This window comes from Epargyreus clarus, unplaced genomic scaffold (genome assembly GCF_041222505.1).
Source record: "Epargyreus clarus isolate Ecla_fem2 unplaced genomic scaffold, WU_Ecla_fem_2.2 ptg000026l, whole genome shotgun sequence".
NCBI classification, from domain to species: Eukaryota; Metazoa; Arthropoda; class Insecta; order Lepidoptera; family Hesperiidae; genus Epargyreus; species Epargyreus clarus.
This window is the reverse complement of record NW_027332233.1, coordinates 9,963,619-9,978,138: the sequence shown is the minus strand read 5'-3', so window position 1 is coordinate 9,978,138 and position 14,520 is coordinate 9,963,619. Positions and strand designations below refer to the sequence as shown.

Below are 14,520 nucleotides of genomic sequence, written 5' to 3'. Positions count from 1 at the left end.
CTTAAATCGTAGCTGAGAGTGGCTTAGACATCGGCTAGGTGTAATGTACCTAACTTGGCTAACGGTTTGCGAAAAGCACCGTATGGTTATGGAAACTAGAATGTTGAGATTGAAAGCGATCTGCTACTTGTCCTTAGTTGAATAAAATCGTTCCTATATTGACGATGCTTGGATTATTATAAATCCTACCCGTAAATTTACTAAGTACCTACCTGGTACCTAGGTATGTTATGTAACTTGTTTCAATAAAAAAATATTATCAAAAATTTTACGTTGTCTTGGCAGTTCCCTATAGTGTGAGGGAGAAACATACAAAAGCAGTCATTGTTTACTAGTATTTAGTGCAAAAGTTACATATATTACAACATATACCTACTAGTTTTTGCATTACTTGCGCTACATTGATACTTTTTATACTCGTAGGTAGTGGCTGCATTGACAATTTAAATTAATTGTATAGATGTCATGGCCGGGGATCGAACCTAACACTATCTATATTTTATATAAGGTTGAAGCAACAAACAACCTTGCAGTTAATTTGTGGTAAGTGACATCTGTAATCAACTCCATATAGAACTGGGGTTCCATCTGAAGCCGTTTATAAATCAGATGCTAATCCTGACGACTAAGCTGGTCGCTTCAGACGAAAGTCAACTGGTATCCGTAACTTTCTAGCAAAATGCAATGAATGCTTCACGCTAGTAATGCGTAGCGGTGCTACTTTCCCGGTCGAGGAGTGCGGCCGCACCACTGGTGGCAGTGCGGTGGGTCTGTCACGTCAAAACGTACTAATAGTCATATGGTGACAAGTCCGCGCAATTCGTCAACTATAAAATTAATTGAGGTAATATGGGAGCATTTGGATGTAAAATCGAACAATTGAAATTGTAGATTATATTAGTGATTTTTTTTTTTAAATTGATAACATCAAAGGCTACTCTAAGAATTATGTGTGATATTTCCAATTTTGAAACAGATGGTTGATTGACAAACTTTAGGCTAAAATGTACAATTTCAACCCATCATATTTAATTATTATTATGGCCTGTAAGCAAATAAAAAATGCACATTATGCAAAAATGGTCCATTACTATTTTATCTTGCTATGAATGGATAAGCCCATCTGAATAATATTCTTCAGACTCTGTTAATTACACAAAGTCAAGGTAAGCGGGCTATGACCTTAAACTAAATATCAAGGGGGACAAGTAAAAAAATAATTTGTGACAATAAATTAAAATCATATATTAAAACTTATAGACATAATTTCATTTGTACATATTAAATTACTAATACATCATGATGATACAATACAGTTAATTAGGATTCATGTCTGAAGTATCCCTTAAATGAGTTACATACAAATCTAAAAGTTGTATGTTACATTCCTGTAGGTTTATAATTTGAAGAAATGCATCAGATTTATCCTTGTTTCTCATATTAATACATCTGCGAAATATAGCTACTAGAACATTAAATTTTTGGTTACTCATGCAGAAATTATAAAACAACTTCTGTTCGCATCTAAAATTTTTACTAAGCCCTTGTTTGAAGTATCTGTAAAATAACTGTTGTCCACTTTTACACAGACATTCTATATCCTTCCATTCTTGCTTAGATAATCCAAATAATAATCCTATAGAATGTCCTTTCACTATACAGGTTGTTTGTCCCGATCCATCACCAATTTTAAGGATTGCAGTTGAAGATGCTGGCCCACAACTTTGTTTATCAATTTTTACCGACTCCAAATAATATTCTGTTAATAGTCCCCAACCTTCTGTGTGCAGCTTTACTCGACGACCTTCAGTTAATTTTGTTGGGGCTACATTTTCAAAAAATGATTTCTTGTATTCTTTACCCTGCATAGACTATGAATCTTTCTTTACAGTAACCAACAATTCATTGGTGGTACCGTGTTTAATTCATTTTTATTTTTTCTAATCATAAACTTCAATAAACTTTTAGCAATGGTGTTAACACAAAACTTACTTAATACTAGCAACAATAGCTATTTCTTATACGTTATTATTGTTACGAGCTACGAGCAAATGTAATGATATAAACTTTGCTTATTTACAAAACATTCCAAACTGATGGGTAAAGATTTTCGAAATTTTGAATGAGAACCAATATTAATTCATTTTTTTTACTTTTGAGTTTTGAGTTTTGAGTTTTAAATTTTGATTATAGATGTCATTGACATTGGCAAATTAACATTTGACATTTGTGTTAGGTGGGTTTAACACGACATATTCAACAGTGATTGTGATTGGCTTTTTAAATTATATATTATTGGTTTTATCAGCAAATAATTTATTTATTATGTACCATTTATTAACTTCCTAATAATAAATAAATTGTCCTAATCAAATTAAATAAAAGAAGTATAATATATTGAAGTAGGCTCTGAACGCAACTTGATTCTGATGTGTCACTTTTCTCAATTTCGATGACTGATGACATAAGAATGTGAGTTTGACGTTTTGAAAATAAAATAATTTGGGATCAGGAATCAGGAATAGCATGATATATCATTAGAGGTTATATTATTATGCAATATATTTTAAGAAAATAAATTACCACTGCAGTGAAATGAGAATTGGCTGGATTCACAAGTTAATGAACAAATGGCCTGGACAGAAAACTTTTGGAATGTATAGGTTTCTTCCCATGTTCTTCGTACTTGGGGCGGCCTTAGAATATTCTATGATCAATTGGAAGGTGGGAGACATTAATTTTTATACTACATTTAAGAGACGACAGGCTAAAGACTTGGTGGAAGCGAAAATTGAGAAGTACAGCGCTACTCATTAAATATGCCGGTAGGAGTTAGTTGGGGACGATATATTACATATTGCACGGCAGCCTCGCTGTCCATGCTGACCGGCTCTCAGGTAGTGCATCTTTACTTTAAGCCAATGATGGATCTAAACAAATACATAAACAAAGAACTGGAAAACTTACCAGAAAATGTTCAAGTTCAAATCAGGGAAGAGTTAAAAGAAGAAGGAATCCTCAAATGAAGTCATTTTGGTGAAGAAAACCCTTAGGTAATTTAGTTTTATTTATGTAAATAAAGTAGATTTTACTAAAACTGATTTTATTTTTTATTTCATTTTAACCACTACTTACATTTATTCTATAAAAAAATTAGGGTCTTATGCTTTGTGGTCTGACTCGAGACATTGCCACTCCTATTTCTGACTTATAATAGTAGAGTAAAACTGTTCTGGTTCTTTTAAAGTAATAAATTCTCTCGAATAATTTTGAGCTAAAATATAAGGAAAAAGAAATTAAAATAATGGAATAGTGGCTTACTTTATAAATGTATGCCACTATTGCACTAACAATTCTAATAGTCCAAGATCCCAGAGCCCCCAGACCTACATCATTTTAGCAAAGCTGACATTTTCAGGATTAATGTCTTGTTAAGAGGTATGCATACCCATTAGCTTGAAAGCAGGGCCATTTCTCAGGTAGTGTGAAGTACAGGTAGATAAGTAAAATACCTAATTCGTTTTCAAGTCACTCGCTCACAAAACATGGCAATTGGTCTCCATCAAACCAGTTAAAATCTTTTAAAATCCACTCATTATTTTCTGGTCTTAAATTGCTGGGATGTTTCATATGAGCATTGTTCCAGACACTTGCAATATATTTTTGCTTATCTAAACTGTTAAAGACATTACATGGTGGTAAATATCTAAATTAAATTTAGGTTTGCTACTATAACATAGTTTACCTAATTTTTTTTTCATTACTTTCAAGACGTCTGGCGGAAGTAATGACCCACAGGAAGTGTCTGGCAGTAATGAATTTTAATTTTAAATAATATTCTTAAAAAAATATTTAAATATTAGCGTTTCTACTTTATCATAGGTAGGTAAGGTTTTTATCTACCTGTACTTCGTGCTTTTTGAGAAATGGCCCCGCTTTTAAGCTAATGCATACCTCTTAACAAGACATTGTAGGTACTAATAGTCCTGAAAATTTCAGCTTTGCTAAAATAACGTAGGTCTGGGGGCTCTGTGATCTTGCTCTATAATTTTGTATAGAAAACAATTTGTCAAATCAATTAAAACAGATAATATACAGCAAGAGTAGCATTGTCTTACAATTCATTTACTAATAAATTGGGTAGGTGATCTAAAATAATTAGAAAACACTTTAAAAAATCAATGTTTAATGAAATATTTTCTTAAGCTATACATATTTACAGAAAATAAACAGATTTAGTATACAAACTGTTAAAATACATTGTACAAATTTATTTCAAAATAAATTACAAACATAAGTATTTATTATTTATACTATTCCCTTAATATTAATTACTTAATAATTATGTATGCATCAATTGTACACATTTTTTTCTGTTACTAAGTTTACTTACAATTTTTGCTTTAGTGGCTAAGTACTTGTTTATACTATTATGTACTTATTTATATTGTTATGTACTAAAATGTTATTTTTTTTGTAATTAAAAATATCATAATTTATAAGAGTATTAAACTATTTGGCTTCTTAAAATAATTAATTTGGTAAAATAAAGTTACAAAATATACTCTATGTTTAACATAACAAAATGTACAAAAATAGAAAATATGTTAAACTTAACAATACAGATACATTGTAAATAAAGAAGAATGGAATAGCTTCATTAAACAAGTGAAGAAGTTATGGAAAATTTAATTTTTGAGATCTAGAATATGTGCTACAAAAGTTATCATCCATAAAAAGTAACTGGTGCACTATGCACCATTATTTTTAAACCCACATATTTAATTAAAGAATTCTTCAATAAAATAAGGCAAAGTAAATATATTGTTCTTTCCTTCGCAGAATACAGGAATTAATTTTGATTTCGAAAAATGAATTCAATATTTCCATAAAAAAATCCTTAGCTCTTCCTTGCTTTTCAAAAAGAATCAAGTAAATGAAATATAATGATATAGAGCAGTAAAATATTTTTTTATAGTTGATTTTCATCAAATTGTGAGGACACCAAATATCATCAGGTACCTATGAATGTCGATGTAACAAACTTAAATATATTACGATAATTTTATTTTATAATATTTGTAATTTATGTGGCATCCTTAGACATTGTCACCTACCCCAGTCTTCTTTTCACCACTGACATGTGAGGTTGTGTACCTACATGTACTGAACACTATTATTATAAAACTTATGACAGTCTTCAGAAACTAGTTATAGGTGGTCACCTCGCTGAGTTAGAAATAGTCCTTCTGATCCAGTCGACATGGGACGATATAGCATCGTAAATCCGAGGCCTGCCCAGTCCTATCTTGGAGCACGCGATACGCCAGCCGCTAACGCCTGTCAATGACCAATGCTTTGTGGTGTCGTCAAAGCACATCATAGAACTGCCCGCATACTCCTCCTCCTGTAGAATACATGAAATGAATGAAATTGATTGCGTAGTTTTTTATTTAATGTCGAAGAAAGAAACTAGCATGCAATTAGCCAGAGGGTACTGCCGTACATGGACATCTGTAACCAGTATTCGTGCCGAACCTAGATGCGTTGCTTCTTGTGGGGTTTTAAGTAATTGCCTCATTTAAATCAGTCTGCCACGACTATCGATACGCAAGAACTGGTTCCCGCTGTATATACGTGCGGCGGTGTTACCTTTCGAGTCAAATCAGAATTCTACTACATTTTTAATTACTTAACGAGTCTTTTAAAAATGAATTGTACTAATTAATGTTTACTCACATCACAATCGTCCTGATCATACAAGGGCTCAGCGCAAATACCATTGACGGTTGCAATGCTAACATTTTCGCATGAAATCATCGGAGTTGTAACCACGTGTACTCGTTGCAACTGATCTCTGTTCCGAATCCAACCAAGTGTGTTGCAAATGCTACGATTATCAGTTTTGACGGTATCATCTGGAAGGCATGCTGGGCGCACGAAGTCGGTCATTTCGAGCGGCTCTTCCAAGCGGACTAATGCTAACAAACTGCCTTCCACCGGTGATCGAACCATGCCCACGACGCGTCTTTCCTGCTGCCAGGGAGTTGTGCTTTGAATGCGAACAGTGCCTAATCGTGCTGTCCATTCTGCCTTGGGTTGACCCTGTTAACATTAAAAAAATATATATGATTTGTAGATATCTTTACCACAGTGACAGTTGTGCGAGGATATGACTCATGCCCTTGGACTTTCAATTTACTTATGTCCATTTCCTTATGTTCTGTAATACATGTTCTAGTACAGAAATTCCTTTCCCTTAAATATTTGTCTCAGGTTGGCAGAGTCATTGCATGCAATATATACCGTAAACATATTAGGTAAAAACACGCTGAAACATTTCAGGGTAGGTACCTGCTCCTTCCATTCCTGGTTTTTTTTTTATAATATAGGAGTAGCAGACGAGTATGCAGTTCCACCTAATGGTAAGTGGCAATACTGCCCATGCACATTTGCAATTAACCCTAGTAGAGTTCCAAGTGAGGTCGGATAGATGTGTTGCTATTCCTTGGAAGTTAGTTGGAACACCTTGTATAGGTGTCTCTTCACTTGGTTCAAATCAGAACACAGCATCACTTACCATTGTGTTATAAGACAGAATAGGTATGGCGGTAGTGCAGCTGTAGTGGAACAATGAAGGGTTGTATAGTCCGCACCAAACTTCTAGTCCGCTCTGCAGTTGTTGCGCGCAGGTTTAGTTAGCACATACTCCGTAACGTAAGGGCACACTAACGTCGTTATGTGCCCGTGGGCGAGAGCGGGTAGCGGACGGGTACCCTGGGGGACCCGCGCTGTCTTCGTCCCGCTAATATCTACAATTTGCTATTGCGACGCGACTCGTTTCTATATTCGGAGCGCACTAGCAGTTTGGTGCGGACTCTACCATTGTAGTATAGTTCGCGCCAAACTGCTACTCCGCTCTGAAGTTATTGCGAGCAGGTGTAGTCATACAATTTGCTATGGCGACGCGACTCAATTCTATTCAGAGCGGACTAGTAGTTTGGCGCGGACTATATAACTATAGTATATATACACCTAAGGGTGTAAGTGTGAGTCTCACTTGGAAGCAGGACGCGGTGGTGATGAGCCAGGAGGGGTGCACGAGCGCGGCGTCGCAGGCGTGCACGTGCGCGCGCAGCAGCGCCGCGTGCCACGGCCAGTCGCCCGGCCGCGCCGACCGCGACAGCCCGTCCACGCCGCGCGCGGCTTTAGCGCCCCTAGCGGATGCCACTCCGCATTCTAAAATTTAGTTAAATGAAATTACTTGGGTCGAGTGCGTGATTTCCTTATGACATTAGAGTAACGCTGATGATCTGATTTGGAGGATGTGGGGATATTAAATAAGATTCATCCAAAAGCTTAGGAAAAAGTAGCAAAAACTGTTGTCGCATTTGGAAACAACTCTAGGTTTTTTGGGAAAGTCATACATATGAAAATAACATTAAACGATTGATTTAAAATGAATTTAAAAATAGCTAAGTGGTTTAAAATTTGACCAAGCACACCAGGGGTGCTGGTTTGGAATCCCAAGCAAGTGCTTGATGTTTCAAAATTATTTGCAAATAATCACTTGCCTTGACGGTGAAGTAAAACATCGAGATATATGCCTGAGAGTTTTGAAACTTGGCCGTAGAGATGGACTATGGATTAAACCTCTCTTAATATTAGAAATAAATGCTCAGCAAATCTCAGCAAGACATTCTTGGGGTGATAATGTTATCATTACGATGAATTCTTGCACTGCTTTCTCTCGCGTGTTGTAAAATAGACATTAAACCCTCAAGCATATTAAAGAACAGAGTTATCCGTTTAATAAAACTACGGTAAATTATATCGTGTAATGCTTACCTAACTGGTCACACACAACTTTGATAACTTTCCGCTGCGGGCAGTCACTTTTTACAAATGATATTTCTGGTGCCTGCGGATCCACTATCTCAACGTATTCTGGCGTATCTTTCTGTGCTTCATCTTGATCTTTTCCTTCCGAATCATCTTCGCCATCTGGTACTGCTTCGGCTGATACTGCAGTCCTAATAGACCGAAATAAAACGTGCTACATGCATGTAGATATATTTCATACTGGTTTTAAGCTTATAATCTATTTATTAAGTAAAATATGATATGATAAGCATAATACTAATAATATAATGTTGAAGTAGGTGGTGGTTGAACAACATGGACGGTAATGGCTACATATTGAATGCTATGAAGTGAATTGAAAGCTCGTTCGCTATTTCTATACATAGCTTTCTAAATTAAATACACAAAAACTAAACTTTTGCCAGCAATTGACTAGTGTAACATCGTTGACACTTATATTCAGTTTATTTAATTTTTGTCTGACAAACTTCGAAAGTCAATTTTTGCTTAGTAGAATTTAGTGTGCAAATCAATGGATAGATTGATTATCAATAACGAGTATTTGTGGAAATTAGACAATTAATCGAAGTATTACTTGAAGGTGAGCGCGGTGCAGAGCGACGAGGCGACGCTCATGAGTGCGCGGCGGTCGTGCTCGTAGGGCGCGGCGCACACCTTGCCGCGCCGCCCGCGCTCCGCCCACACCGCGTAGCCGCCGCGGCTGCGCACCGCGCCCAGCGTGCTCTCGCTGCTCTCGCGCTTCCACGACGACAGCGAACGGGTTATCCACACTATAAACATATAATTTGCAATATATATAGAAAAACTGCAATAGATAACTACGTTACACAACTTTAGCGCAATGTCTACTAAGTTTTCATGGCCTTTAAAAGTTTCGGTAAGTTTTTAATCATTTCGGTTGTTGCGTATGACCCACGTTTATCTCTTAAATAAATTTGATTACCTATTGTTCTGTTTTCACTTATTCTCGATTTTAAAAAGTAGATATAATTCTACACAACTACTAAGTCCATCTAGCTTTCACTAACTTAGTAATAAGGTACTTCATATTAATTACAATCTAGCCACCTATAAGACTAATGAGTGATTTTACGCTAACTTAAACTACTAAATAATCATATAATGAAGGCGGCGTCCTCTGACACTGCACTTCTTTGTCTTATCACATAAAGGAGTAGACACATTGTTATTGTGTTCTATAATGTTCACTTATCACTACTTCACTAACTCTACACCGTGTCATGTCACCAACTCAAATGATTTATGTCCTTTTGAGTCTTCTCACTAGGTCCGTCGTATCGAGGAGCTGGATCGCCTCGATATTGACGTAATGGTGAAGTCTTTTTTGATGACCTTCAGCATAAGTACTAATTACTTTTTTAACAAGGTCTACTTAATAGGTAGATATGAACTTACGGCATCCAGTCTCGTCACTCCCGTCGGGACAGTCGGGAGTGCCGTCGCAGCGCAGATGCTGCGGCAGACAGTGCGGCTGCAGCGCACAGCGCAGCGCGGGGCCGCCCGCCGACACCGCGCAGTGGGAGCACTGCCGCTCGTCTGCTGCGTCCGCACAGTCCGGAACACCGTCACATGACCGCCGGGATAAAGCTAGGCGCTGGAGAGATCCGTGGCAATCTGCAACCAACGAAACAATAAAGTTTCAATTTGTACTTTATTTTATCCAAACAGCTCTAACGACGTCTTGCGCGGTTTTATAATTCTTTAATAGGATGCCTAAATATATCTTGTGCAATAATCACGTCTGTCATTTAAAAGCGAGCGTTCCACCAAATCTGATTTAGTGTTATAATTTCTAAGATAAACTTACTTATGTTGACTGAGATATTAAATTATACTCGCTTATATGTTAGTAGATTGTTATAAAATTGCAGTAACTGTGATATTATAAACGTACATTACAACACTCTTCCTTCATTTATAACACTTTTAGTTCAATCGCAATTTTAATAGAAATTTCTCTCGAAGATAAAAAATTATGACGAATTACGCAAATTCGTGTGAAAAAAACTTGACTCTAATGTTCCATTAACACATATTTGCGACCTCCAACAAAAAAATTGCTTTAAGTATAACGACCCGCGTGGTGAAGTAAGCATCTTTCCAGTCTGCGAGCAAAGAGTTCCGGGTTTGACCCCCGGCCAAATATCTGATTGATGAACTTAGATATCTGTGCTGGGTTTTTATGCTTGTGTACGAGGTAGTCTTTGTGTGTACAAGGTGCCAACAACAAAGATAATTCTAGTGTGGGGCTGTGGGTGTAGAAAATGTTTTCATCTATACCTGGTTCCGGAGCACAAGACCCAGGCCCGAAGTAATCCGGGAAGCGGGCGCAGTCGAAGTGCGGCCGCAGTCGGTCGGGCAGGCGCGCGCCGCAGCCCGCGTGGAAGGCGCGGCAGTACGCGCGACACGGGTACACCAGCCGGGCCGCCTCGCATCGCGGCTGCAGCATCTGACACACGAAATCCTGGAAAACACCTGTTTATATTAAACTCTGTTGTTGTAGAATACAATTTAATATTAATAAGTACATAAGTAAATGAGCTCCGGAACGAAACAGCTAGTAAGTATTAAACGCGTAATACACGTATGCTAAAATACGAAAACATAATAGTAAAATCGTTTCCTAATGTACTGTTTGTCTGATGGGGCTAATCTTAAAAACTGTTGAAGCTTATTTAGATGCTACTTTATGCCCAAAATATTGTTAAAAAAGACACCTACTTATATACCAAAAAGTATATGTATAAACCAAAAAGTGACTCTAGGACTCTACATTCGAATACAAAAATTCTACCCTGTATCTGGTTACCATAGTCGTTAAAAACCTATACTCTTTGCACACAATTATAGTAAATTTATACACCTTTTGCACAAAAATATTCAATCTAGTGAAACAGTTTAACCACGGTAAATTTTTATGCCTTAGTTATACCCAGTATATCCTACTTACTTGCGCAAGGTGGGAACATTCTGCGTCTAGCAGCTCTCTAAATGCCACGAGATCTCTCATTAGAGTATCCTTGGAAGAGTGACCTACAAGATTCGGATAGGTCGTCGTGTTGTACGGCAAATGTGAACACAGTTGCAAGGTCAAAGGCGAGCATTCTCTCAATTCCTCCGTAATATCTAGTGATATTGCCTCTGTGGTCGGCACATCTGCTACAGTCGTGTCGCTTTCTTTCAATGCTTGTGATGATATTGCTGAATTCTCCTGAAATTAAGAAAATATGTTTTAATAATATTAATCCATTTGTTTACATTCCTTTGTAACTATTTTTGTAGGGAGTTGTAGCTTTTACATTACAATAAAATTGTATTTATATAAGTAGCAGTTTAATTAAAATATTCATTTTCTATATTTATGAATGTCAAAGTTCATTTAATGGCTCATGTTAAAACAACAGCTTACGTTTTTAAACTTATAAGTTAACTACAACATGAGCTTTTTTACGAACGTTATATTTAAATACACATGTACTGCAAAGTAGGTAAGTAGAGCAAAAAATATGATAACGGATCTGACAATTCAATTTTAAAAACATTAAATGCTCATTGCAGTCTCTGAATATTAATTTGTACTATAATTAAACTGTTATACTTATACATAAAGATACACGTGATTGGAGCTCTATATCAATTCGGTCATGATTAGTTTGTTTCTTCGTAAGCCTTTAAGTCAATATTTTTTTAATCCTAGAACTTAATTATTTACTTTTTACTTTATAATACCTGTTTGAACAGAGCTTCTTTTAGTTTAATACCTAAATGAAAAGGACTAAAATAATAACGACAAAAGTGTCCATTAACAACTGAAGTATTTCTTGGGAACATCATGGCATTATAAAATTCAATACTTACTTCTATATGCAACGTCTCGGGTAACACCTCCATATATTTGAAAGAATCTGTAGGGGTCCGTAGTTCTTTTGCCAAAACCGCGGTCACTTCGCCGGTGCTCACCGCAGTGAAAATTGGCTCGAACGACACTTCGAAGTGAACCCGAGTACCCTCGTCTACGCTGCAATTATTAAATTGGTATTTATTTAAGTATAATATAAATACGAAGCACTCTTAGCTTTGGAACGAGCGAATCGAAAATATGAAAATTTAATTAATATTTCGGTTTTTCGGTTAAGTGGTATCTACTTTAAAAGTGTTTACGGACTTTACCCACGTTTAACAGTCTACTTATACAGCTTGTTACATTACTTATTTTGTGAATAATGCTGCATGAGAAGTCATTAAAACTTGTCGAGAACAAGACATTTTATAAATTTGTCTAACGAGTACGAGTATTTACAATGGTACTTATCTTAAACATTTTATTTATTCTCACGATATGTTAAAACGATAGTATTTCTTTGAAAAAGCCTTAACCGAGGTGCAATACAATGTGCTGTATGATATCGAGACGGGAAAGTTATTGCGTGCCGAGATTTCTAAGCTTTGAACTTTCTACGCCGTGCGTGTTAAACCACATTCAAGTTCATTGTGGCCCTTTCTTTTTATGAACTGAATTTAAATTAACCCGACTATTAAAGGTAAAATAGAGGCGCGTAACAAGGTATTGGTTATGTGGGTATTCTGGTTTCTAGGACATAAATGGCCGACTCCATATCCGTTTATGGATCCTCCTAAAGAGAAAAGGTTGTTAAAAATAATACGCACGTAAAATTTTTATTATTTAGTAATTTTAGAAGACATTGCGAGCAATGTTTTTTACATCACGAAATAATTTTATTAATGGTGAGTATTTGTACTAAGTACACGTGGTTTTATGTTACTACTCTAAATTTTACCGTAAAACTATAAGTTAACAAGACTAAAGTGTTACTCATGGTAATCATGGTACGAGTATATCAATAAATGAGATCGCGTACTCATGGGAAATTTGTAAAAAATCTACATAAAGGGCACTTTAGGAAATCCTATAACCATTCTAGATCTCAATCATACGCCCAAAACTGTGTAAATTAGATAATCAATACTGATCCTTAATCATATTAATAAATAAACGACATTATTTTTCGTAATTACCTATAAAAACTTGTTGTGTGGGAACCAAAACACTCAATCTCTAATTCTCTAATCGTCAAACTTAATATGTAATTATGTATATCCATAGAAACTTAAATGCATAACTTTTATATTTTATAGTAAACATATACAACACACATTTCCATAGTTTCCATGAATATACAATTTTATGCGGTGTTTTAATGGTATAACATTTTGTGGCGAATGATTCTGAACTTTTTGCGTTTTACTGCCCTGTGGCACGCTCGATCTCAGTCGCGACTTTGAGAAAGCTGACTTTCTCTCAATCGTACCTACTGATACTTATTGCGGAGTAAAGTATGTAATGTTTGCTTTATTGGATATTATTATGTAAGTCCATAATATTTAATTACTTTCACGAATTAAGTCACTTTCTTACGTCATTCCGTACAATAAACACTTGAAAGTGTCGTACGTTCTCGCCATTAAAAATGTATCTAATGGCCCGGGAAGTACTAAATATTAAGGCTTATTAAGATGGCTTTTACTTTTAATAATTATTACATATATTTCCGGACATAACAACGTTAATGCCCATTAGTAATCGTTACAAAAAAAACTGGGTAAGAAGTGCTTTTCTAATAGTTGCTTAAGAAGTTTTCTTATGAGAACTAAGTTACGTGACAAACAGTTGTCACAAACATTGCAATCGTAACCGTAATTTACGTAAGGAGTCTACGTAGTTTGAGTACGAAACACGTATTGCAAACGGCAACTATAATTATAATTATGTACTATAATTATAATTATGCAACTACAATTATAATTATGTGCTTGACGAATTTAAAAATCAACTGAGGAAACATTATTTATAAATCTTGTTTTTTTTTTCATCCCTTGCTCTCGTCATTTCCACATTTTAGTTTTACTCCTTTTCTTTTTTCAATTATTATTATTATTATATATTTTATTTGGTCTATTATTATTGCTATTTTATCTGATGTGCTTTTGTCTTTTTGTTTTCTTGTCCTTCATTTATTATCGGATTCCTACATCTTATGTTATTATTGTTTACTGTAATTCTATTCCTTGTAGTCTGCTCCACCTCTAACTTCGCACACCCTATCCTACTTTCCTTATTTGTCCTTTTCTCTTTCCCATGCATAGGTTGTCTGGAAGAGATCGCTGCTTAGCGATAAGGCCGCCTATTGCATACTGTTTTTACTTTTTACCTTAATTACTACTGTTAAATTCTACTGTAAGTGTGCAATAAAGAGTATTCTATTCTATTCTATTCTATGTACAAAACATGATAATTAAGAATTAGAGGGTTTTTTTAGAAGTTCGTTTTTGTAGGTTTAAATCATTGGACTACTCTTATTAGCCTGTGACTCTACATTCATGACACGGCCATTGCTCACTTACTTAATGATTTTTATCTATAAGTAGACAAGAATAATCGCTGAGCAGTAATGAAAACATGTGAAAAAGTGAAATAAAATAAAACATCTATGTGAAAACCGCATCTTTTTTCGGACGAAACAATTTATAAAATATGTATAATTAGAATATTTAGAGAATAAAATTAAACGTAGTGCCCATTAACACGTGTAATAA

At 35.5% G+C, this 14,520-nt stretch overlaps 3 protein-coding genes across 3 annotated transcripts in view; 2 read left to right on the top strand and 1 right to left on the bottom strand.

Moving 5' to 3' along the window:
• Window positions 1–2,453: 2,453 nt before the first annotated feature.
• On the top strand, window positions 2,454–2,817 carry sloth1 (sloth 1). The gene has a single exon (XM_073087235.1). It carries the CDS (start codon window positions 2,596–2,598, stop codon window positions 2,815–2,817), a length of 222 nt encoding a protein of 73 aa, XP_072943336.1. The 5' UTR covers window positions 2,454–2,595.
• A 2-nt stretch (window positions 2,818–2,819) lies between these two features.
• On the top strand, window positions 2,820–3,101 carry sloth2 (ubiquinol-cytochrome c reductase complex assembly factor 6 sloth 2). The gene has a single exon (XM_073087236.1). The coding sequence runs from the start codon at window positions 2,820–2,822 to the stop codon at window positions 3,024–3,026; it is 207 nt and encodes a 68-aa protein (XP_072943337.1). The 3' UTR covers window positions 3,027–3,101.
• A 1,068-nt stretch (window positions 3,102–4,169) lies between these two features.
• LOC140752935 (atrial natriuretic peptide-converting enzyme) overlaps window positions 4,170–14,520 on the bottom strand; it is a 29,960-nt gene continuing 19,609 nt past the window's right edge. The window contains exons 4-12 of the mRNA XM_073087234.1: window positions 11,764–11,923; window positions 10,856–11,116; window positions 10,186–10,369; window positions 9,301–9,519; window positions 8,459–8,654; window positions 7,849–8,033; window positions 7,061–7,239; window positions 5,740–6,105; window positions 4,170–5,407 (exon numbers count right to left, since the gene is read on the bottom strand). Coding sequence (XP_072943335.1) covers window positions 5,222–5,407; window positions 5,740–6,105; window positions 7,061–7,239; window positions 7,849–8,033; window positions 8,459–8,654; window positions 9,301–9,519; window positions 10,186–10,369; window positions 10,856–11,116; window positions 11,764–11,923 — 1,936 coding nt within the window. The 3' untranslated portion in view covers window positions 4,170–5,221. The remainder of the gene's footprint in view (window positions 5,408–5,739; window positions 6,106–7,060; window positions 7,240–7,848; window positions 8,034–8,458; window positions 8,655–9,300; window positions 9,520–10,185; window positions 10,370–10,855; window positions 11,117–11,763; window positions 11,924–14,520) is intronic.

Excerpts from the sequence above, each read along its gene's own strand:
- sloth1 (XM_073087235.1), top strand. The coding sequence starts at position 2,596 with ATGAGAATTGGCTGGATTCACAAGTTAATGAACAAATGGCCTGGACAG.
- sloth2 (XM_073087236.1), top strand. The coding sequence starts at position 2,820 with ATGCCGGTAGGAGTTAGTTGGGGACGATATATTACATATTGCACGGCA.